Source organism: Pipra filicauda, unplaced genomic scaffold (genome assembly GCF_003945595.2).
Source record: "Pipra filicauda isolate LSUMZ 115617 unplaced genomic scaffold, ASM394559v2 scaffold508_size1329835_pilon, whole genome shotgun sequence".
Classification (NCBI taxonomy): Eukaryota; Metazoa; Chordata; class Aves; order Passeriformes; family Pipridae; genus Pipra; species Pipra filicauda.
In genome coordinates, this window is record NW_024104652.1 from 1,187,482 (window position 1) to 1,212,913 (window position 25,432).

Below are 25,432 nucleotides of genomic sequence, written 5' to 3' on the forward strand. Positions count from 1 at the left end.
AGCAGGAGGAGGAGGAGGAGTAGAGGAGGAGGAGGAAGTCGGGGCTGAGCCGCTTCCTGTAGGCAGCGGGATGAGCGCAGACAAAGCTGGGTGGGGACTCGCCGCTCGGGGCTGCTGCTGACCACCCTCCTCCTCCTCCGGCCGCATCCCTCCGGCCCTCCCTCCTCCATCCAGCCCTCCCTCCATCCATCCCTCCATCTCTCACAAACGTCCGTCCATCCATCCCTCCATCCCTCCGTCCGTCCCGCCGCCGCCGCCGCCCGCCCCGCGGGGCACCACCGCCCGTCTCCAGGTACCGCCGGGCACACGGGGGGAGCCGGGGCTGGGGGCGCTGGGAGCACTGGGAGCACTGGGAAGGCTGGCGCTGGCCGCACTGGCGCACGGTGGGGCTTGGCAGGGCGGTCCCCACCCCCGCCACTCGCTGTCACTGACCCCCGCGGGGACCGAACCGCTCCCAAATCAACAGAAAATCCCCCCAAATCCCGCAGGATGCCAATCCCCGCATCCCCCCAACCCCACGGGGACCCCACAATCTCAGGGGACCACGGGAGACGCGGGGGTCCCACCCCGCCGGGGGCTGGGAGCCGGGAAGGTGCCTTGTACGGGGAGTTCAGTCTCCCAACAAAGGTTGGATTTAGAGGGTTTGATCCTCCTTAATCAACTGATTTGCCATCACAGGGAAGGCTTTTTCTGCGGATGAATGAGATGTAGTGTTCTTTCTTTCCCTGTTTTTTTTAATCATGGGAAGGAACGGGGAGACTTTCCCAACCCCAAATCCCTGCAGCAGCCTCAGCTGGGATGGATCTGCCCCAACCTGGCTTGGAGGGGTTGGGGGGCAATGTCCCTGCAGGTGGAGGGGCATCCATGCTGCCATCCCTACAGCAGGATGCCCACCATTTCTATAAAAATCCTAATTTTTCCCAGCAGTGGTTTGAGGGGCGAGCGCTTTCGGTGAAGGAACCCCGGGAAAATCACCGGGAAGATGTGCTCAGGGAAACCTGGTCCAGGGCTTGCTTTCCCCGGTGGGAGGGGAATCCAGCAAAAAAAATGGCAAGAGGGGAGATTTGGGTGAGGTATCAGGAGAAGATTCTGCCCTGTGAGGGTGAGGCCCTGGCACAGGTTGCCCAGAGAAGCTGTGGCTGCCCCTGGATCCCTGGAAGTGTTCAAAGCCAGTTTGGATGAGGTTTGGAGCAACCTGGGCTAGTGGAAGGTATCCCTGCCCATGGCAGGGTGGGGTGGAATGAGATGATATTTAAGGTCCCTTCCTGCCCAAACCGTTCTGTGATTCCATGATTCTTGCCTCCTTGGTGGAGAATGATTTATATTTAAGGCAAACCTGGATGCACAGCGATACCCCTCCCATTAATCAATTGCTAATGAGTTACTAATGAACTTAAAGCACGGTACCCAAAGGGCAGTGGCTCGGAGCAGGAACGATCTGCCACTGCTGTCCCTGCTGCCGCAGGTTCTCTGTGTTCTTTCTTTCCCTGTTTCCCTCTGGCCTCACCAGCAATCCCGTGCTCCCTGGCCACGAGTGGGAAAAGGGGCAGGGACCGTGTGGATGTGGATGGCAGCAGCACATCCCCTGGCAGCAGGCTGGAGCCAGGCACTGAGGATTTTTCCTTATAACTGGATTTCCCTGAATGCAACTGGAGCATGCGATTTTAATCCTCTTTCCTACCATATGGCCGCTGGCTGGATTGAAATATGACTCAATTAATTATTGCCAGGAAAGCCCCGGGGCGAAGCCTTTCTCCAGGAGGAGGTTTGGAGGTGCTCCCGGGGTTATAATGGGGCTTTTCTCACCCCGTGCCATGGGATAGAGGGGCACGTGGCTCAGCCCCATCCTGCCCCAGCTTCCTTGGCACTGGTTTTGGGGCTTTTTTTGGCATTTTCAGCCTTGCAGGAGGAAGCAGAGATGCTGCTTGATGCTGTTCACACGATGTGCTGCCGGCTGTGACATGACTTTGGCACTCTCAGCATCACCTGGATAACACCTGGAGTCAGCCTTGTCCCCAAAATGGGGTATTCCCATCTTGGGAGGACCTGTGGGTTCCCCCCCCCCCATTAACATGGTGCCTCCACATGCCTGTCGTCTCTCCCAAATTCCCTGGGAGCTGCCAGCTTTGTTCCCAGTGGATAATATACCAGCATTAAGGATCTCATGGTGTTTTCTCCAGGCTCCTTGCAGTCGTGAGCTGGTGGTGGCCTCTGGGGCACATTTTGGATCTGGGGGAGATGATATCCAGGGCATAAGGATTATCAAGGCCAGGAGCAGGCAATCCTGATGGGATTCCCATGGATAGATGGCTGCGAGCTGGTGACAGAGCTCTATTATTATTATTATTATTATTATTATTATTATTATTATTATTAATCCCCAAACCATCCTGCTCCTTTGCCACCCAGTGCCAACGTGGCAGCAGGAGGAAAATGCAATAAAAAGGCGACTTTGCCAGGGTGGGCAGTGCCATCCCACGTGGCAGCCCCGCAGATGCTCCCAGTGGGATTCCAGAGCTTTGGCCTGGGAACGGCGGTGGCCAAGGCACCACTTCTCCTCCTGAAACCCAGTGAGTCACCAAAGGAGGACAGCCAGGCACCGGCACAGGCTGTTACCATAGTAATTAGGGCTGGAGAGACGGTGCTGGAGCCCCACAGACCCGCCTGTGTCCCCAGAAAGTGCTGCCCGGGGGTGTCCATGCCGCTCCATCCCACGGATCGGCGCCGGGATGCTCCAGGCTGGCGCGCCCGTGACACGTGTGGTGCCACCGGGGACCACGGGGCTGCACCTCCTGCTCCCTCCTGCTGGATTGACCCACTTTGGGTTGGGAATAAGGGGTTCACTGCAGGAAAAGCACCATTTTTGGCATGAGTTGCATCCGTTCTCAGAGGGGCTTCTCCAAGCGTTTCACTCCTGCACCTGGAGTGGGATGCGGGAGCGGGATATGTCCGTGTGCATTCACAGCCAGCTCAGAAACAGGAGGAATGAGCAAAGGGGTTAGGGTGGGTTTTCAGTTTTTCCTGCTTTTCAGGCTCTTTTCTCTCTGTTTCTCCCTCTCTGGTTTCTCGCTCAGCCCCTTTTTGGGGTCGCAGCAGCTGCTGGGAGGAGGGATGGGGGGAAAGGCAACAGGATATGGTACCCCATGATGCAGAACAGGATGTGGGATGCATCCTGGTCCACTTACCAGGAAATTTTTGCACTTGCCCTTGCTCAGTTTTATTCCCTGCTCACTCCCAGTGCGGCCTCAGCCCCTCCTCATGTGCATTTTTCCTCCTCCGTGCCACATGCATGGTGCAAATTCCCCCAAAACCCAACCCTCTAAAGCACGGGAGCAGTGTTGCACCTCCAAAATCCTGGGGAGAACAGCAAGGGGAGGCTCCTGGTTCTGCTGCTCTTGGGGAAGCGCGTGATGGCTGCGGAGAACACGGGCTGTCATTCCCAGCTCTCCGCACACGCTTGGCACGAGACGTTTGGCACTCGCCCCGTGGAAAAGCAGGTCTGAGCTGGGGAGAAGGACGGGCTCCAGCTGCCAGGAGGACACGGATTTGGCTCCGTGGGGAAGTCAGGCTTGCTCCAAAACCCATCTGACGTGTCTGGGATGGTGTCTGTCAAGCGTGGACTTTGGGTCAGGCCAGTGATTAATTAATTAATGGTGTCTTTGATTAGAGATGTGCGAGTGAATCGCCGGCGCTTGGCGGGCTGGGAGGCAGCGGGAGCTGGATGTTGGATCAGAGGACCACAGGATCACAGGATGGCTTGGGTTGGAAGGGACCTGAAGGACCATCTGGGATGAGTGAGGATGCAGCTGTGCTGAGGCTGAAGTCTAAAATCACTCTTCTCCTGTGTTTCATGTCGGAATGATGGACTTCAAACACCAAACCAAATTTTTCACAGGCTCAGTGGGAAAAAAAACCCTCTGAAACGGCATCATACCAAGCCTTAAAAAATCAGCAACTTGCAGTTGAGACATCCTTGATAATTCATGGGAAGCAGCTGTGCCAGGACCTGCTTATCCTACCAAACACCATTAGTTTTCACCTTATCTCGTCCTTCCCTTGCTTTTCACACAGCAGTTTTCTTCCCCTGTAGTCCATTGTCATCATAACTCGGGTTAATTAGTTTATCCCAGGGAAGGTCCAGGTGTTGCTGGATTGTGGCCAGAGGGTCCTGGCACCACAGGGAGGTTTCTGGTGGTGAGAGATGCTTTCCTCCAGCATCCACAGACCCGCTGAGCTGTGGGTTGGTTATTTCAGGGGTGTGGCTGTGCCCCCCAAAGTGCTGTTCCGGGCACAGCTGGGCACCCTGGAGCCGTGGATAAGCTCCTTTGGCTGAGTTGGTGTCTCAGTTTAACAGGTTTATCATCCTGCCCTCACTTGCTCTCCCTAGAGCTTCGGGAAGGAAAGTTGGCTCTGTTCATCCTGTGATGATCCCTACAAGTGGCTCTCCTGGCTGGAAAGGTCCTGGCTGGGCAGCTGGGTTAGTGAGAGGAATGACTTAGGTGGGAAGGACCAGCCTTGCCCGAGCCTTGGGATCCTGAGCGTCAGTGCTCCTTCCTGGACCTCATGAAATCTGTCCAAAGGGAAAAAAGTCCCTGGCAGAGCATGGGATATTCCCACTGCAAAGTCCTCTGCGTTGCTGGTTTTACCCCACACCGGGCTGCTTGGCATCCTTCCTCCTTCTGCCTGCAGCATCCTCTGACCAGGGCGGATAAATCGCAGATCCAAAGCCTGGCTGCTGCCTTCTGGAGCTGCCTGTGCCCATCCCTGCAGGGAAAGCTGCCTGATCCCATCCTTGCAGGCAGAGCTGCCTGTGCCCATCCCTGCAGGGAAAGCTGCCTGATCCCATCCCTGCAGGCAGAGCTGCCTGTGCCCATCCCCGTGGGCAGAGCTGCCTGTGTCCATTCCCAGGGAAAGAGCTGCCTGTGCCCATCCCTGCAGGCAGAGCTGCCTGTGCCCATCCCCAGGGAAAGAGCTGCCTGTGCCCATCCCTGCAGTCAGAGCTGCCTGTGCCCATCCCCGTGGGCAGATCTGCCTGTGTCCATTCCCAGGGAAAGAGCTGCCTGTGCCCATCCCTGCAGGCAGAGCTGCCTGTGCCCATCCCCATGGGCAGAGCTGCCTGTGCCCATCCCCATAGAAAGAGCTGCCTGTGCCCATCCCCACAGAAAGAGCTGCCTATTCAGATCCCTGCAGGCAGAGCTGCCTGTGCCCATCCCCATGGGAAGAGCTGCCAGCTGCAGCGGGGACCGCGGGGACGTCGGTGCTGTGGGGACATCGGTGCCCTGTGCCACCACCACTGCCTCTGCACAGGGACACAGACCTAATGATGGCAGGTGCCTGGAGTGAGTCGGTGCTGAGAACCCTCCTCCTCCTCCTGCTCCACCTGCCTGTGCTGGAGCCCTGGTTTTTCCATGGCTGGCACCTCGAGGAAAACTGGCACTGCTGGGGTGGGTTCGTGCTTGAATTACAGTTGGGTTGTTCCAGTGCTGTCACGTCTCTCGTGTTATTCCTGCTGTGTCAGGAAACCTGTGCTCCTCCACGACAGCTCCCGTGGCTGGATCCATGCACAGCAAATGCCAGCGTTGCTCCAGCCTCAGGCTTAGAATCATGGAATTGTTTAGCTTGGAAAAGCCCTCTAAGATCATCGAGTCCAACCATTCCCCCAGCACTGCCAAGCCCACCATTAACCCACATCCCAAAGTGCCACGTCCACAGGGCTTTTAAATCCCTCCAGGAATGGTGCCTCCACCTGTTCCAGTGCCAGTCCTCTTTTAATAATTTCTGTTCTTGGTCTATTTGGCCGTGAGCAGCGTTGAGTCCCTGCAGCCAGGGAAAAGCAGCCATCGTGGTGGGACCCACGTGGCTCCCCCAGGACAGGCAGAGTGTCCCTGTGCATCCGACAGCGCCCGCAGGGGTGTGGAGTAGGACAGGAGTGGTGTTTTCTCTCTTACCTGCTCCCATCTGAGCTGTGTCCCAGAGGAGAGACCGGGAGCTGAGGGTGGATGAAGTGCAGGAGCATTGAATCTGTTGCAGCATCCACCTGGGATGGCACAGGGAGCGCTGCCAGGTGTCCAAGAGTCACAGCCTGAGGCATGATCCCCTTAAGGGGGATGCTGAAGGAATGCTGAAGGAATGCTGAAAGGATCCTCCAGGCTTTGGTTGTCTTAAAATCTTCCCTGTAGCCTTGAATTCCTTCGGATTGAGCACAGCGTGAGTAACCACGTGTTTGGAGAAGTTGTGCTTTTGGGGTCATTTTGGGTAAGAAAGCACCAGCTGTCAGCAGATGTGAGATGCTCGGTGTTGATTTGATTCCTTTCTGGATCCGGTGTCTTTGGCTTTCCTTTGGAGCAGGTGCAAGGAAGGGAGGGAAGCGGGATGAAGAAGCTGTAGGGAGTCAGGAGTGCCAGAAACGTGTCTCCACAAATCTCCCAGGACAGTGCCAGAGTGTCACTGCCTGGAACATTTGTCATCGTTAGGGCTTCATTATGTTTGCAGCTGTCATGGCCACTTTGGGGTAGAGCTGGATTGAGGAGCACCCATGGGATGAGCTTTGGGCTCCGGGGTTGTCCCTCTCCTTCCTGACAGCATTGGGAGGGTTTGGATTTTGCTGAGGGCTGAACTCAAACCAAAGGGTTTGTTCCTCTTCACATAGGCCTTGGGAGAAACAGGCAGGTGTTGGTCTGAGTCTCCTCCTGAGGGCAGAAGAGATTCCCAGTGCCCAGAGCGAGTCCAGAGGAGACCATGGAGATGCTCCAAGGGCTGGAGCACCTCTGCTCTGGAGACAGGGTGGGAGAGCTGGGGGGGTTCACCTGCAGAAGAGAAGGCTCCAGGGAGACCTTAGAGCCCCTTCCAGGGCCTAAAGGGGCTCCAGGAGAGCTGGAGAGGGACCTGGAACAAGGGATGGAGGGACAGGAAGAAGGGAAATGGCTTCCCACTGCCAGAGGGCAGGGTTAGATGGATATTGGGAAGCTGTGCCTTCTCAGGGACTTCCCACCCCCTCGCTGGGTCTGCAGCAGTTTGGGGTCCTTAACTGGGGGGTCATCAGCCATCCACAACCCATCTGATCCTCTTCCAATCAGTCCTCAGGACTGTGCTTCTGGAGCAGCTCTGATCCTGCTGGAAAGTGCCCAAGCAAAGGTTTCTCGCCTTGGGAAAATGCTGAACACTGACCAGGTCTGAGGGATTCCATGGATTTGTGTAGGACCCTGGGAAGAGGCAACAACCTGGTGGCTCTGCCGTGGGGCCAGGGCTCCAGCGTGACCCTGGGGCAGCTTTGGGTTTTCCAAAGGGCTTTAGGCTCAATTTTTGGAGTCCTGCCGACCCGATTGCGCCGCATCCCTTGGATTTTTAAAGTCGTGGAGCCGTGGTGGTGTTTGTGCGGCGCTGGCAGGGCCGGGACCATCAAAATACGTTGCATTATTTATCAGCTGATTTAATATAATTGCTGCTCAGCCTCACATCCTCGCCTGGGGGGGGCTTGGATCCGCCTCCGGTGCTTCCCTCGCTCCCCATCTAATGCCTGCAGGGGGGACTCTCCCTCCTGCCTCCGCTCTGTGAATAAAAACAGGGAATAAAGGGAATAAAAAGATTATTTTAATGCAGCAACCCAGGCTTATGGAGAGGTATAAGCAGCAAATAAGGGAGGCACTGATTATTATTTTTTTAAACCTAAATCTAAGCCCTGTGAGTTTCTGTTAAATGATGGAAAAGTTAGGCTGGCTGTGAATCCATGCTGCTGCTCCATCCTACCTGGAATTGCAAACCCCCAAAGAGCAGCTGCCTCCATGGATTTTGTAGCTCATACTGGGAAAAATACAGAAACCCACTGAAACTGAGGTTTTCCAGCACCAGGTAGGCAGGGAAAGGCTCTTGGGAAAGCAGTTTGTGGAGTGTTGTGGTCAAATCCCAGTAGTTCCAGCTCTTTTGGCAGGAGGATTAAATCTGTGGGAGTCGACACGGAGGGGGATAAATAAAGCACGTGGGGCCACGGCATGGCCAGGGTGGATTGATCCCCGGCACATGAGGTTTGATGCACGGGAAGGGAGGGAATTCTGCACGTCTTGCGCTGCTTAATCCGGGCTTTGCCGAGTTTCTTTGGCTTTAAAATTTTTTAACCTTTATTTTTTTTTAATTTTTTTTTTATTATTTTTTTTTTTTTTGCAATGGAAGTGTAAAACCACCGCCCGGGCTGGCGGCTTCTCCTCCCGCCCGCGTAACATCGGTGTGTGTGCCGAGCGTGTGTCATTCCAGATCCCGCCGGAACGGTGGGAAAAGCAGGGCCGTTGACTCAGCAGGAAGCGGGGCAGGGACGCTCTGCCCGTGTTTTGAGGGGAAAACTGTCTGGTTCAGGGGTTTTGGGCTCCGTGGGAAAAGTAAGATGTCGTGTGTGGAGGTTTGTAAGCGGTGAGAGGGAGCGAGGACGGAGACGGGCTGGGGAATAACGTGGGGAAGGCTCCGAGGGCGCGGCTCGGGAGGGAAAAGCGGATTTTGCTGTTTTGCAGGAGCATTGTTGTCGGGAATGATGTAGGTGGGTCAGGGTTGGAGCAAAGGGAAGCTGCTGAGCATGGGGCCCTGGTGCTGATGCCTCTCGATGCCGCTCCACGTCCCTGTCCCAATTCTGCCACGCTGGCCGTGCCCTCCTCTCCTCATTCCATGGGGAAGGACCCAGGTGTACTCGCTGCCTCCGTAACCAGGGCCTACTTTAGACAGAAATGCATTAGGTTACAGGGAAAAAAAGAGGCAGCAGCAGGGCACAGGAGTGAAATTTAATTGGGATAATATGGGTCAGCAGCAGCAACAACCTACTTCTGCCCAGCCAGCCCAGCTAACCCGGTTTGCAGCACTGCCAGGGCTCCGCATCCCTGCCCGCATTCCTGCCTGTGTCCCTGCCCTGATCCGTGCCTGCATCCCTTCCTGCATCCCTGCCTGCATCCCTGCCTTCATCCCCACCTGTATCCCTGTCTGGATCCCTGCTCACATCCCTTCCTGCATCCCCACCTGTATCCCTGTCTGAATCCCTGCCTGCATCCCTGTCCGTATCCCTGCTCACATCCCCTCCTGCAACCCTGCTCACATCCCTTCCTGCATCCCTGCCCACATCCCTGCCTGTACCTCTGTCAGTATCGCTGTTCACATCCCTGCCCACATCCCTGCCTGCATCCCTGCCCTCATCCCTGCCCAGATCTCTGCCCACATCCCTGCCTGCATCAGTGCCTGCATCCCTGCCCGTATCCCTGCCCACACCCCTGTCTGCATCCCTGCCTGCATTCCTGCCCAGATCCCTGTGCACATCCCTGCCCGTGTCCCTGACTGCATCCCTACCCATATCCCTGACTGCATTCCTGCCCAGATCCCTGTCCTCATCCCTGTCCTCATCCCTGTCCTCATCCCTGCCTGTATCCCTTCCTCATCCCCACCTGTATCCCTGCTTGCATCCTTGCCTGTACTCTTTCCTTTGCCAGGCCATGAAATGTCAGAGCCAGCCCAAGCCACGATAAATCACTTTGCAAGAGTGATTTATGATTTTTGATTTATGATTTTGATTTCCCCCCCCCTCTTTTTCTTCTCTCTTTTATTTTCTGGTTTGTTTTTTTGTTTGTTTGTTTGCTTAATCGTTTTTCTCTCTTTTTTTTCCTCTCTTTTTCCTCCTCTTTTTTACCTCTTTTTTTTTTTTTTTTTCACCTGTTTTTTTTTCCCCTCAGAAACCTGCTAAAACCACCCCCATTCCATGCCAATCCTCCACCTGCACTTTGGGATGTGGCCACGAGCAGATGCTTCACTCATTTCACGGGTGTCTCAGAGATGCCGTCGCGCAACAGCTTTGCGGTGAAACCCTCGCAGGATAACGGGGTTTTACCCCATAATCCACACCTAAACCACAACAAATCCCAAAAAATCATCACAAAACTCCCATCTCCATGTGGTGCAGCCACTATCTGAGTACTGGCCCTAAAGGCACCAGCTCTGGATGCCGTGAAAAACCTGGAAAAGGAATAGAATCCCTGAGCGGTTTGGGTTGCGGGAGACCTTGAAATCATTCAGTCCAACAGCAGGGACACCTCTCACTAGACCAGGTTGCTCCAAGCCCTGTCCAGCCTGGCCTTGAACACTTCCAGGGATGAGGATAAAGAGGGAAAATCAATAGACCAGGTTGCTCCAAGATCCATCCAGCCTGGCCTTGAACACTTCCAGGGATAGGGATAAAGAGGGAAAATTGATCGACTGAATTGCTCAAAGCCTGTCCAACCTGGGCTCGGGCACTTCCAGGGGATAAAGAAGGAAAATCAATCAATGAATCAATCAATAAATAAGGAAAAAAACTCAAAAAACTCCCAGCCTTGCTGCTTCCAGGACAGGGATGGGAAGAGAAATACCAGGCAGTGGCAGCACCGGGAATTCATTCTACGATCTCCGATGGGCTGTGACCTGTTTGCTGTATTTGAAGCTTGAAATAGAGCCTTATGAGTAATGTGGTTCAGGTGCTTATCACCAATTAATTAATTCTTTTGTATGGTGGTTACCTAATTAAAGCAGTCTCAGGTAATTCCTGGGGGGGAGCCGAAACTAATGGGGTTGTTTCTTCGCTGATGTAACTTGTTGGGTGATTCCCAGAGGCTGGAAAGGGTTATTGGGCTCCGTGTGAGTGTTACTTAAAATAAAATTCTAATAAAGGTTTGATCGGGGTGAAATCATCGGAGGATGATTTCTCATCGCAAGGATTTCTGCAGCCCAAGGCTTCTCCTGTTGCAGGAGCTCTTTGGGAGAAAAAGTGAGGCTTTCACCGAAAAAAAAAGAGCCATTTTGGGGTTTATTTTAGCTGAAAATTGCTTGGCAGGAGGATGAGCGTGTAATCCACCACCAACTAATGCAAAATCCACATGCTCCTTCCCATTTTCTACAGTCATGGGGTGGATGCCCCCTAAAAAAATAGAATCTTTAAGCCAAATCAGGGCGACTCAATGTCTTGCCCCAACTCCTCTGGGGTGGCTGCTGATGGGCAGGGATTGGTAAGTCACGGGATCATTTAGGCTGGAGAAGGTCTCTAAGATCATCAAATCCAACCAGTCCCCAGCACTGCCATGGACATGAATTTGGGGTGAGTTTGCCTGAGGCTCAGGGTGGGTTTGGCTCTTCAGGAGCTGAGATGACAGAGCCAAGTACCCAAATCCTCTTGCAAATGTGATGGTGGGTGAAATGTCTCCACCTTTCAGTGCTCCCTTCATCCTCCCTTTGCTTTCAATCCTCATTTCCCATCTTCCCCTGAAGATCTTTATCTTGACCCTGGTAAATTCTTAAGGGCAGGATGTTCAAAGCTGAAACTCAAGACTGGATCCGTTAATTAGTGTGAAATAATAGCTCTTGGCTGCTTCCCTTAATTAAGGGTCAGGAGTTCAGAGCTGGATGGATAAGGAGGAAATTCTTGGCTGTGAGGGTGGTGAGGCCCTGGCACAGGTTTCCCAGAGAAGCTGTGGCTGCCCCATCCCTGGAAGTGTCCAAGGCCAGGTTGGATGGGGCTTGGAGCAAACTGGGCTAGTGGAAGGTGTCCCTGCCCATGGCAGTGGTTGGAATGAGATGGACTTTAAGGTCCCTTCCAACCCAAACAAGTTTGTGATTCTGTGATCTGTGTGCTGGAGACACTTTACCCATGGGTTTTGGGGAATTCCTGAAGCTGTGTGTTCTCCTCTCCTCTGCTCCCGTGTGCTGAAGGAGCCTTCAGTCTCCCGTTGGCCTCTGGGTGCTGCCCGACATTTTATTAAATTTAAAAATAACAACCCAAAACCAAAACCAGCCCAACCCTTAAACCATTTTCCTTTTCAGTGAAGTGCAGCAGTGGTGGGGCTGAGCCCTGAGGAAACCACAGGATTGGAGCCAGTGCCTAAAGCCCCTGGAAGGCTGTTCCAGAGGTGGTGTGACAGGATGTGCCCTTATCTGTCCCCTCTGGTGTCACCAGAACGTGACAGCCCAGGCCTCTTTCCTTCTGTGTCACAGCATAAGGAGAGAGCAACCTTCTCTGGCTTAGGGCATCTTTATTCCTCAGTATTTGGGCATCCCTGAATTCCTCAGTATTTGGGCAGCCTTATTCTCTGGTTTTTGGGCATCCTTATTCCTCAGAATTTGAGCATCCTCATTTCCCTGTATATGGGCATCTTTATTCCTCAGTATCTGGGCATCTTTATTCCTCAGTATCTGGGCATCCTTATTTCCCTGGATATGGGCATCTTTATTCCTCAGTATTTGGGCATCCCTGAATTCCTCAGTATTTGGGCAGCCTTATTCCTCAGAATCTGGCCATCCTTATTCTATGGTGTTTGGGGATCCTTATTCCCCAATATTCATGTATCTTTATTCCCTGGTATTTGGACATCCTTACTGCTCAGTATTTGGGCATCCTTACTCCCCAATATTTGGAAATCCTTATTCTATGGTATTTGGACATTCTCATTCCCTGGTATTTGGGCATTCTTATTTCCCAGTATTTGGATATCCTTATTCCTCAGTTTTTGGGCATCCTTATTCCTGGGTATTTGAACATCCTTATTCCTCAGTATCTGGGCATCCTTATTATCCAGTGTTTGGAAATTCTTATTTTATGTTACTTGGGCATCCTATTACTTAGGATTTGGGCATCCTTATTCCCCAGTATCTGGCCAAGCTCAGGACACCCATCCTCCCAGATCTGTGCACACCACTGATCTGGGCACAAACACTCTCCCAGGGTTTTCCCCCAGATATGGTTTTCCCTGGAGTCCCTGGGGCAGGCTGGGAGGGTTGCTTGGCTTTTGATGCATTCCCTGGTGGCATTCCCATGGTTCTAGACCCTTGTGCCAACCCTGGAGGAGGTTGGTGCTCCCTCCCCATAGTACCCAGATGGAGAGAGCCAATATCTTGGATGAATGGTGGCTGGAGGGACCAGAGCAGATATGCCAGGCTGTGCCAACTGGCAGCTGATCCTTCATCTGAATAACCTTTAGAAAAACCTTTAAAAAACCCTAAAAAACAAAAAAAGGAAGTGGAGGGTGGTTCCTGTTTGCTTCGGTCTGAGCCGTTACGAAGCCTGTGAGAAAACAAAACGCTGAGATTCTCACTTTCACGTGATGCCCACGGAGCAGTGACTTCTCCAGGCAAAAGGGCCAGCCCTGCCAGACCAGGAATGTGAGGCTGGAGCCTCCTGACTCCATCTGGGCTGCAGGCGTGGTTGGCTCCAGCACACGGGGTGGGCGGAGGGGACATCCCGAGCCAGGCTCTCTGCAAAGCCAGCTCCAGCCCTGAGCTCTCCATTTAATGCCCCAGCAAAACTAGGGAAGAGAAAAATCTTTCCTGCAGCTCCCTCTTGCTCTGTGTGCTTTGCATTGCCTTGGTAATTCCCATCCCTGGGAGTGTTCAAGCCCAGGTTGGACGGGGCTTGGAGCAACCTGGTCTAGTGAAAGGTGTCCCTGCTCATGGCAGGGGGGGTGGAATGAGATGGGTTTTGAGGTCCCTTCCAACCCAAACCAGTCTGGTATTGAATGATTTGGGCCAAAATGGGCGCCCATCCCACCTCATCCCTGTTTGGCAGGAAGGATCAGATGTTGGTGTGATAACGGAGCTGTTCCCATGGAAACAGTCCCATTTTCCACTCAGTTGTCTTTTAATTTATTTATTTATTTGCCAGCACGTCTCTGACCTGCAAGCTGCTCTGTAGTGATTTATACACCGTGTTGAACATCAGGGATAAAAAATGGCTGTTGGAAAAGGGAATCCAATCCCCGGGGATGGGGGCTGGGAGCTGTAACCACCACTCAGGATTAAGGTTCTTTGCCCCAGCAAAGCAGCGTGATGGGAGCCCACGGGCACAAACCAAGCTCATAACATTTTCTTCCCTTAAGGAAATAACGAAACACATGGAATTTGGGCGTGTTAAGGCTCCTTTCCCACCTAGGTCGGTAGCTGCTGTGGGGACCCACGCGACTACCCCATCTCCCACCCCCTGCAAACGTGGCTCTGCTATTTTCTTTTCAGCCTGTACTATTTTTATGCTTTTCTGGATATATTTAGCAATTATTTTTTTCAGCTGAGCCGCCTATTTTTAGCTTGTGGCTTTTAGGAAAAGCAACAAGATGCCTGGCAGAGCCAGGCGGCCCCTCAGGAGGGATTCCCACGCTCCAGCCGGCCGGTGACCAGCAGCGCCGGCTCCGGGGAGGAGATGGCACCTCCATATGCTCGGTTATCCCTCCTGGATGCTGTGTCATGGCTGGTTTTGGGGAGAAAAAGGCAGTTTTTGGGGAGGAAAAGGCAGTTTTTGGGAGAGCCTGCTTGCCTCAAGGGGGGGGATGCAGTGAGCTGGGATGGGCTCAGCTGCTGGGAAGCACAGGAAGCAGGAGAAATCCGAGCATGAATGAGAGCTCGGATAAATCCCTCTGTTACAATACCCAGCTTGGCACCTTTTCTGGACCAAAAAAAAAAAAACATTTGCAGAACAAAAAAACCCTCCTCTGGACCAAAAAAGTCCTGGGTGCTGCCCTGCCTGGTAGGAACAAACCTGATCCCTTCTCTCCCCAAATCCTGGCTGCCCCAATGGGATTCACTCACTTTACTATTAACTGGGTGAAAAACACTGGTGCATCAGGGATGGAAAATATGACTTTTTATTGAAATCATGGAGCAGGGAAGCTGCTGCTTTCACCCCAAAAAGGGGCTGTCCTGGGTGGTGGGTGATGCTGCTTTTGGTCTCTGTGGCGAGGGAACAGGGAGGTTTCTCTCTGGCAGCGCTTTCTGTTTCATTCCTGCTTTTCCTTTCGGTTCAGCTGGGAGGTGTGGTGGGAGAGAGCTGAGAAAACACTCACTGGGAGATGAAAAAGGTCTGGAGAATTGAATCATAGAATTGTTTAGGTTAGAAAAGGACCGACGAGTCCAACCGTTCCCCCAGCTCTGCCAAGGCCACCACTGACCCATGTCCCCAAGTGCCACATCCACAGGGCTTTTCAATCCCTCCAGGGATGGTGAATCCACCACTGCCCTGGGCAGCCTGTTCCAGTGCCTGTTCCTGCCTATTCCAATTCCAGCTGAGAGACAGGAGAGGGTGTTTTCCACAGGTTTAAAACTGCAGAGGATCGCAGATGAGTGGGTAAACACTTCAGACCCCGGGAGACACAGGAGGTGTCTTGTGACATCCATGAAATCTCACTTGATGCCCTTTCGCACCTTCAGGAATGTAAGGAAATGCTTTCCAAGGATGCTGGTGTCCTATTTAGGGTAATTGCACTAATTAATCACCCTTAAAATCATAGAATCATGGAATGGTTTGAGCTGGAAGGGGCCTTAAAGTTCACCTCGTTCCAACCCCCTGCCATGGGCAGGGATACCTTCCACTCTCCCAGGTTGCTCCAAGCCTATTCCAACCTGGCCTTCAGCACTTCCAGAGGGGGGGAAGTGCCATTTTTTTAAACATTTGTGAGAATTCTGATCTCCACCCACATGCAAGTTGGATAAGCCCCAAGTGAACAGGGGGGTAAACTGCTTAGGGGGGAGGTTGGGCTCAGATTTCCTGGGTTTGGAGCTGGAGCTGGCGACGGAGCTGGTACAAGGCACTCGGATTCCAGGATCCTCTCTTCCCAAGCCCTTGCTCCGCAGCCTTTCAGCACAGCTCTGCGCGGAGCAGGCGGCAGCTTGTGCTGACGAGGAGCTGGCAAACGAAGCCTAATTACTGTTTCAAGCAGTGTTGGCAGGTCCGGGATGCCAGAGCCCCACAGGAGCCCGGTTTGGGAGGGAGGAGTGGGATGGCAGCTCAGCAGGAGGGCTCGGCGTCAAGAAATGCTCCTTTCGCAGCGGCTCTTTCGGGTTTTACGTGGCAATTTCTGTGGAAATGCATCCAAAAATCGAGGTAGATGGGGTTAATTTACTGGGATTGAGGAGAACTAGTTCTTCCTTGGTCCAAAGCAATGTTGGCTTTAAGCTCAGAGCGCATTAAATCCCAATCTCATCCCATCGAGCAGCAACTCACTGCTCCACATCCACATTTGTTGCTCCACATCACAGGTAAAAGCTGAAGATTTTGGCAAAGCTGGGTGGAGCAGACCAAGGGCTGACACAGCTGTAAATGCTGCATCAGTGCCCTGGGATCAAGGGTTTCCCTTGCTGTTTTCCCAACTAAATCCCAGTTTTTGGTGCCTGTTTTGCCTGGGTGCTGCAGGTAAAAGAAGAAGATGTTATTCAAATATGTCAGTGGCTCTTCATTCAACAGACAACAAAAAATTAGATTTTTTTTGCAGCTTAGGTGCCAACTAGTAAAAATTAGCAGCAAAACATCCAAGTCCAGGCATTTGTTGCAAGGGCTTTTTGTGGAATCATGGAATCACAGAATGGTTTGGGTTGGAAGGAACCTTATAGACCATCTAATTACACTCCCCTGCCACAGGCATGGACACCTTCCACTATTCCACTGCTCCAAGCCCTGACCAGCCTGGCCTTGGACACTTCTAGGGATCCAGGGGCAGCCACAGCTTCTCTGGGCAACTTCTGCCAGGGCTTCCCCACCCTCACAGGGAAGAGATTTAATCCAAACCAACCTGCTGGAGCATCCTCCTCTCCTTCAAACCCCCAGTGCCTTCTTACCACTGATTGCAGCCAACCCAGCTACACCTTGGAAAGTAGGTAAATCCTCAAGCTGGAGCGAAAATGCCAACCATAAAGCTAAAAATCACCCTGCTTCCCAGTATTTCCTGATATCCCCATTGTCACTGGCTGATCTCACACCCTCTGCTGCTGTGCTAAACCTTGCCTGCAATGAAAAGAGTTTTGTGGTGCTCACAAAGGAATACAGACAGTGTGCTTTTCCCCTAGCTTAATGGCACATGTGCCTGGATAATGGGATTCGTGCCTTGGAGCCCACAGGTTAATGAGTCCTTACTCATTATTTTCATGCTAATGATGTTTAACGTGTCCAGTACATGGATATTGTCTCTTTTGGGCTCTGCCACAGGAATAACAACTCGGGATCTTGGCAGGTTGTTTTGATACTTGTCTGTTGTGCAGAGGGGTCATGGGTTATTTAGAGCATGTGGAAGGGGTTGAATTCATTTAAAGGGATGCAAAAGAGCTGGAGAGGGATTTTGGACAAGGGCGTGGAGTGACAGGACAAGGGGGAATGGTTTCCCACTGCCAGAGGGTAGGGTTAGATGGGATACTGGGAAAGAATTGTTGGCTGTGAGGGTGATGAGGACCTGGCACAGGTTGCCCAGAGAAGCTGTGGCTGCCCCTGGATCCCTGGAAGTGCCCAAGTCCAAGTTGGAAGGGGCTTGGAGCAAGCTGGTCTAGTGAAAGGTGTCCCTGCCCATGGCAGGGGCATGGAACGAGATGGTCTTTAGTCTCCCTTCCCACCCAAACCATCCTGTGATTCTCTGATAAATCCAACCCAAACAAAAAGACCCCCCTGTCAACTCAACCCCCCCGGTTGAGTTTACTCCTGGTGGCTCCACACCCTCCCGGGGGTACAGTGGGGTGTCCTCAGTTTGGGATTAAAAAACCTGCTTTTGTGGCTGCCCTGTTTGAGCAGCTTTGCTGCCACTCGAGAACTGCTGTTGTGAGGTTGTTTTTTGTTGCAGGATATTCACAAGCTCACTCTGAAGTATCACCTGCCATGTTTTTGTTATTCATGCAGAAGGAAACACACAGAGTGGAAATGCTCTGAAACCATCACTGGCCCCAAAATGGTTTTAGTTTCTAGTTGAAGCATCTGCAGAGGGGCAGAACGTGGCTGGGGTTTGTGGTGGCCCCTGGGAGGGTCCTACAAGGTGTCTGAGCTGTCACCTCAGCAGCCCTGGGACATCCCAGCTCACACAGATGTCCCTTCCTCCATCTTGGTCTTCCCTAGCTTTGTTTTTGGGGCTATTTTCCACACTTAAGTGCCCCCAGGGATGGATGTAGTAAGAGAAGGGAGGGTTTCCTTGCAGGAGGGTAGCAGCAGGGTTGTATATATATAATTTTTTTAAGATCAGGGCTGTAGCAGCCGTACAGATGCTCCCAGCAGTCCTCCCTGCTCCCATGCCTCTTCCATGACCTTAAACATGGAGTGGCTGAAGTTGCTGAAGTGACTCCCTGCCATTGGAGCAGCAATAGGTCCTCTGTATGAAAGGACACGACATAGAATTGTTTAGGTTGAAAAATCCTTCTAAGATCACAGAGTCCAACAATTCCCCCAGCACTGCCAAGCCCACCACTAACCCCTGTCCCCAGGTGCCACATCCACACGTCTTTTGAACACTTCCAGAGATGATAATTCCACCAGATTAACATTTGCTGCATTAGAAAAGTCCCTGTGGCATCCAAACCACACGACAGCATCTTGGTTGGTGGTGTCCTCGCCCCACCAGCCCAGTGCCAGAACCACGGCACACCGCCATCCACTCCATGGCTTTGCAGAGGGAGAACTGGAAGGAAAAGCAGGAGAGTTGTACCCTTGTACCCTGCTGCTCAAACTCCTCTCCAGCCAAAAAAAACCAACACACACACACACAAAAAAAAAAAAAAAAGGCGGGAGAGATGAGATAAACCAGCGCGGAAACAGCGCACAGGCTCGAGCTAAACCCCCAGCGAAGGCGCAGAGATTTGCCTGGGCAGAGCAGATCCAGCCGGGAGCCCGGGCTGTCGGGAGCTGGGGGATTTTGGCAGCATTCCCCGGGGGGATGCTCCTTCCGTCCTGCCACGTGCTCTGTGCACCAGACGGTTAAATCCATCCCCTCTCCCCGAGCATCCTCCGTCCTGCGAGCTGGGGAGCAGCCACGAGCCTTGGCTGCCAGCAGCCCTCGGATGCTCGCCCACTGGCTTGAAACCTCTTCCTGTGCCGAAAACCTCGCCGAATGCAAACAAATGATGCCGCTGGGGGCCGTGCTCGCACGGCACGGGGCGGGGGGGGCACACGGAAGGAAAGCCACAGCCTCTGTGCCAGGCACGGAGCTCGGCGTCTGCGGGAGCGCCGGGGCTCCTGGCGCCGTAAATATGGAGCTGAGTGGCATCACTGCCACCTAACCCGGCTCCTTTTGACTCCATATTCCCTTTGCTTGAAGGTGGTGAGCGGCCAAGAGGAGCAGATCTTCCCCTAGAGGCACAGATCAGCGGAGAAACCGGCTTCTGGTAAAAAAATTAACCTCTTTGGGGTCCCCACCGGGCGCAGGGGGCTGGGGAGGGGTCTCATCCTCAAACCCCGGCACGACTCGCTCTTTGAGCACAGGCACCAGTGCCAGGTTGATTTTTTCTCTAAGTCCCAGGATAAGCCTTGTCCAAACACCCTTATAATGGGCTTGAGCTGGACATGCCCTCAGCTTTTCCTTAAAACATCACGATCCCCTTATTTTAGGGCTGTGCCATCCTTGTCCCCCCCCACTCGGGGGTCTCGCTGAGCCCTGCTGTTGCGGGACATCCCAAAAAACCCCAACATTTTGGAGCTGGCAGTGAGCCCCAGTCAGGCAGGAGCACAGCTGTGCCTCTGCTGGAAAATACTTGCTGCTTGTAAAAGCGTGGGCTGCCGGGGGAGTGGGATGCTGGAACTCTGGCCGGAGCTCACTGCTGTTAGAAGGTGACGGAAAAACATCCGTGATAGAGCCGGCAGGGACTTAATGAGCGTCCCCCCCGCCTGCCTGGGGTGGAAATCTCGAGAAACAGGAAACTCCAGCATCCTGTTTAGCATCTCAGTGTTCAAATTGGCAGCAGGAACAAAGCGAGGGAGGCCAAGGGACACCGGACTCACGCTGGGCACCGGCACGGGCTGGATGATGCGCAGGGAATGAGCCTGGCGAGGCACTTTGGGCTGCCGGGGGGGAGCCTGTTCTCTGACTTCCTTGTTGCTGTCACAGGCTTTCATGGAACAGCAAATGCCAAAGGACAGCTCGGCTGGGCTCCAGATGGTCCCAGTGGCCCCAAAGCTTGGCTCTGGGGACCGTGGGGAGGGCACAGAAGAGGGCCACTGGCAGCGGGTCACTGCAGCTCCCTGCCCGGGGTCTGCATCCCCCTTCCTCACACCCTCATTCCGATGGCTCTAACGCTCCCCATATGCAACCCCAGCACATAGTTTGGGGAATTTCAGGGCCCAAAGGCTGATCCACGTGTGTTCATGCCCACAGCCCCCCCGGGGAGCGTGCCTGGCCTGCCCATGGCTAGCAACAACACTGCCAGCATAGCGCAAGCACGGAAGCTGGTGGAGCAGCTGAAGATGGAAGCCAACATCGACAGGATAAAGGTAGGGAGGCTCAGGAGCTGGCTGGGGAATGCTCTGAGGCAGTGGCTGCTGCTGAGCAGCTGCCCAAAGCACGTGGTGGGAGCTGGGATGTGGTGCTGGGTGGTGTTTATGGCAGATGTTCTTCCAAGTGATCCCGATGGCCGTGGCTGAGGGCAGTGAGGCAGGGAGGTGCTTGCCCATGGAATTATAGAATCACAGACTGGTTTGGGTTGGAAGGGACCTTAAAGATCATCTTGTTCCAACCCCTTGCCATGGGCAGGGACACCTTCCACTAGACCAGGTTGCTCCAAGCCCCATCGAGCACTCCTAGCATTCCTAGCAGCTGGAAGCATCACCTGGAGCCCTGCTGGGTGGGTGGGAAGGACTGACTGTTCCCAAGGCATCTCACCTCCTCGGGAAGAGGTTAAATCTAGGGAGAGAAGTGCTGCAGTGGCAGCTGCTGGCTGCAGGCACGTCTGGGTGCAAGCAACACCTCACCTTTTGGGGTGTGGCTGAGCTCCAGTGGCTTGGGAGCTGCTGCCATGTCCAGAATAAATAATGAGGTTGGTGGCTGAGTGCAGCAAATGTTGCTGTAGCAGCCGCGGATGTCCCTGCTGAGGGTTTTGGGGGAGAGCCAGCAGGGATGCAGGGATGCTAGAGGCAGACCTTGCTGTGGTCAGGTTGGGTGAAGGATGGGAATGGGTGAAGGATGTGAATGGATAAAGGACGTGAAGGATGCTTTTGGGATCGTGAGCTTAGAGCCCAGAGGTGAAGAACCAGCCCTGAGCACAGAGGTGAAGAACCAGCCCCACCGAGGATGTGCTGTCAGGTCATTGGTCAGGTTCTTGTCGAGGGTCTGATGTTTCCTGCCCAGCCCTGCTGGCAGGATCTTTTTCCAGGTGGGATTTTCCCAGCACGGCCTGTCCCTAACGCAGGGCTCCTTCCTTTGCAGGTGTCCAAAGCAGCAGCAGACCTGATGGCGTACTGCGAAGCCCACGCCAAGGAGGACCCTCTATTGACCCCCGTCCCGGCCTCAGAAAACCCCTTTAGAGAGAAGAAGTTCTTCTGTGTGATCCTGTAAACCCTTGAGGAGCCTGACGGGCACTCAGGCCACCCTGAACACTGATGTAGAGTTTTTAGGAATGGGGACGACCTGCTAGTCCGCAGAATTTAAACAAAAATAAGTAAAATACACGGCCTGGAAGCTACAGAGATGTGCATGTTTTAAAGAACCTGGCCACCTTTTGGGGGAATAAGATGATCTGCATTGTGAGGCAAAAGATCTGAAGTCTGTAGAGTTGCCTAGAAAGAGAGAAAAAAAAAATATGTAAAGAATAAATATGTGTCACTTTTCTGCTCACAAAAATTGTTTGATTGTTCCATATTCAAAGCACCAGAGCTGTGCTGAGCAAAGTAACTGCTAAGGATGTGTGCAACCTTCTTGGAATGATATTGTTGGTTTCTTTCCAAACTAATATTTTTTATTTAAGTTGTCAGATATATAGCAACAGGTTAGGTGACTTATGATGTTGCTCAATGTTTGGTCTTGTGCTTTTTAATTTCTGGTGGTAGCACAGCAGGGGGGTTGAGTGGCCCCACGGTGGGTTTGGGGGGGACACCGGCAGCTCCTGCCTGTCCCCCCCGTGCTGGCAGCTCCGTGTTCCTGGCAAACCCCACTTTTTTACCATTTTGTATATGGTTAGCTTTGGTTCTGCAAGTAAAAGTGATTCATGTGTCGTGGTTGGTGCTTCATACTCCTGTGACGACGTTCGGTGGTAGTGCATGAGAGTTTGTGTCCGTTCATCCGCTCCAGGCTTTTCTTTTCTGTTGTTTGGCTGGTGGAAGGAGCTGTAGGGAGGAGACTGAGGCGATTCTGAAAGCAGAGAGAACTCCTGTGATGCCTTAGACGTGCCTGAAATACCTCCTGCGATAGGGCAGGTGCCAGAACCCGGGTGAAGGGGCTCGGGGTGGCCCCTGCCCCAGGCGTTGTGGGGTAGCTAAAAATCCGAAAGTCAAAGTCAACCACTCCTTTCCGGGTCTTTCCTTTCTCCTACACCTCTGTGCCTCTGCCCTCCTCGCTTGGTCCTGCTCTTTGGCTTCCTGGTAGTACCTCCTTCCCTTGGGGCTGGTCTGGAATGCTGCTTTGTGGTGGGATGCTGCTGCGTGGTGGGATGCTGCTCCACCGTGGGATGCTGCTGCGTGGTGGGATGCTGATCCACCCTGGGGTGTTGCTTCATGGTGGAATGATGCTTCATGGTGGAATGCTGCCCCGTGGTGGGATGCTGCTTCGTGCTGGGATGGCACCCCACCATGGCATGCTGCCCCACAATAGGATGCTGCCCCATGGTGGGATGCTGCTTCATGGGGGGATGGCACCCCACCATGGAATGCTGCCCCACCGTGGGATGCTGCCCCATGGTGGGATGCTGCCCCACCATGGGATTCTGCCCCATGGTGGGATGCTGCCCCACTGTGGGATGCTGCCCCACCATGGGATGCTGCCCCACCGTGGGATGCTGTCCGATTGTGGGATACTGCTTTTTGGTGGGATGCTTCTGCCCCTTTCCCACACCCACCAAATCCCATTCCTGCCTCACCACGTTGGGAAGGGGCAGGGGAGCAGCTTGGGGAGCTGTGGGCCCACCCCTTCATGGAGGTGCCTGATACCCTGTTTACACACAGCCTGAGCTCCCTGGCAGGCTGGGGAATTATTCCCAGCTCTGGTTCATCCGCTCTCGGGGGACACACGCCACCTTTTTGGGCTCTGCCTCGGGTTCACACTTCCAAGGATGTGGCTTGTCTCTCCTTTCCGCTGCTAAACCCCTCCTGGCTTCCCCTGCTCTTCTACACTCCTGGGAAACTTTGGGAATCATAACTTTGGGAATAACTAGGTGGGTGTCTCATGGGGCCTTGGGGGATCTGTGGTGACCTTACTAAACTAGTTCTGAACCAGGTATCAGCTTAATCCCTGTGGATTCCAGAGGGCATTAGTCTTTAGGTACCTTTTGGTGACTCTTTCTAGCCCGTAACAAGTGCTTTTTGGTTTTTCTACCTTTTCATACTCTTTTTCTAGTCTTCTACAGAGAAGACCAGTTGTTCTTACACTGGACTCAAAACCTTTGGCATCTGGGAATGTTTATACGCCACGAGTAGCGTAGATGGTCCCAGCCCTCCCACGGTGGCTTTTGGCCCCCCCTAACCCTCCAATTTTGATCTTTTTACTACAGCTTGTGTAGCTTTAGGATGAAGGATGGATGAAGCCGTTTGCTCTGCAGCTGGTTTCACTCTTGGTGTTACCAAGACATGTAAATACCCCATCCTGGGTTTTTGTCTTTTCTTTTTAACGCTGATTTACCGTCACAGAGAGTGAAGCGCAGCCGGCCTGACCCGGGGCTCCCACCCCCGACCCTTCTCAAACACTGTCATAAAGTGGTTTGTAATAATTTTTTTAACGACTTGCGTATTTTACAACTTGAATTCTTAATAACTGAACGGTGAAATAAACCTGCATGAAGAATACGGGGAGCGGGGGGGGCGGGGGGGGGAGGGAATTTTGAATTAACCCAAACTACTCATTGAAGGTGTTTTATGTTGCTGGGCTTTATTTTATGTTGGTAGAGGTGTTGACATTGGTGTGCTGCCAGGTATTTCACCCCAGTATTTATATTTACACAGATATGCCTTTGTTAGCCAAGTAGAGATCGCCTGCCAAGATCATTTTCCCTCCTCAATGAAAATACCAGCCATCCCTCCATCCCGATGCTGTATTTCCAGCGTGGTATCAAATGACATTCAACCCCCAGGCTTTTAAAGAAAAATATATCTGGAGTACTGGAAAAGGACTTTTTTTTTTGTCTGCCAAGGTTGCTGGTGGCGGGGGAAATCCATTCCTTGGGTGCCAACCTGCCACTGCCAGGTTTTTGGGGAAGGGGTGGTTGGGAGAGGAAGCCGGAGCGGGGAGGTCGGCGTCGTGATGTAGCACATCCCCCATCCCACGTGGTCTGTGTACTCGTTGGAAATAAACTTTTGGATTTGTTTCAAGCCTTTGGAGATGATTCTCTGTGCGTGTTGCCCTCTGGGGAGGTGGGTTCCCATCCTGGCTGCGGCTGGATCCTGTTTCCATTGGGTTTGGAGGCGGGCGTCTCCCTGACAGGAGTTTTGGTGCCTGTCTGCGAGGGAAAATGAAGCCTCTTGGGGTTTCAGCCCCTTCCCAGACACAGCTTTCTGTTCCCAGAGGATGAGCCAGCTCAGGGAAGAACAGGCTCCTTCAGGGTGGGACATTGCTCCTTCCTCAGAAACTGAGAGGTACTTAAAATTTCTAATTTTGTTGTCCATCCCTTCTCCGCTCTCTTTCCTTTTTCTCTCATCCCTGGCAGTCAGTACAGGCATTCCACAGTAATTTTGAAAAGGGCATGGAGTGACAGGACAAGGGGGAATGGCTTCACACCAACAGTGGGCAGGGTGAGATGGGATACTGGGGAGAAATTCTTCCCCGTGGGAGTGATGAGGCCCTGGCACAGGTTGCCCAGAGAAGCTGTGGCTGCCCCATCCCTGGAAGTGTTCCAGGCCAGGTTGGACGGGGATTGGAACAACCTGGTCTAGCAGAAGGTGCTAGGGGGGCAGAACTGGAAGATCTTTAAGGTCCCTTCCAACCCAAACCGTTCCAGGATTCTATGATCCCATAATTCTTACTTGTTCCACTGCCAAAACACCTCCTGATCATAGAATCGAAGATACTCTGCTCCTACCAAATTTACCACACCCTGCACTTCCACTCCTGTTTCACAGGACTCTCATGAGCAGATGATTTCCCAGCAAAGCAGCCAGACCCAATTTGAGGCTGCTTGGCCTCAGCCCACCCCTGGGGCCGGGAACAAGGTGGCAGGATGGGTTTTGCAATGAAACCCACCAGCACTGAGCCCAGCACGGATTCCAGTTTTCCATCCACATTCCAAACACGTCAGCGAGCAGCAAAACGTTGCCCAACCCCGAGATGCTGGAAGTGTCCCCCCTCTCTCCTGCACTGTCAGGGCTCAACTCTCAGCCTCTCATCCTTCTCTGTGTCCATCAGAACAGCTTGAAAGGGAAATGGTGTCACTGTGAAGGAACAAGCCAACTGTCTCCTGCTCGCTGTGCCAAGCCAGGCAGCTCAGCTGCTTCACACCTCGCTGGCTCCCCTCCATCTCCAATGCTCACCCCGTTCCATCCTCACTCCGGAGCAGCAGCATCTGCTGAGCTGGAGGAGGT

At 53.2% G+C, this 25,432-nt stretch overlaps 1 protein-coding gene across 1 annotated transcript; it reads left to right on the forward strand.

Annotated features, from left to right (window-relative positions):
• Positions 1–63: 63 nt before the first annotated feature.
• Positions 64–24,226, forward strand: GNG2 (G protein subunit gamma 2). Its single transcript, XM_027744464.2, has 4 exons — positions 64–292; positions 19,038–19,104; positions 20,091–20,206; positions 21,138–24,226. The coding sequence occupies exons 3-4, from the start codon at positions 20,120–20,122 to the stop codon at positions 21,264–21,266; spliced, it is 216 nt and encodes a 71-aa protein (XP_027600265.1). The 5' UTR covers positions 64–292; positions 19,038–19,104; positions 20,091–20,119; the 3' UTR covers positions 21,267–24,226.
• Positions 24,227–25,432: the final 1,206 nt, after the last annotated feature.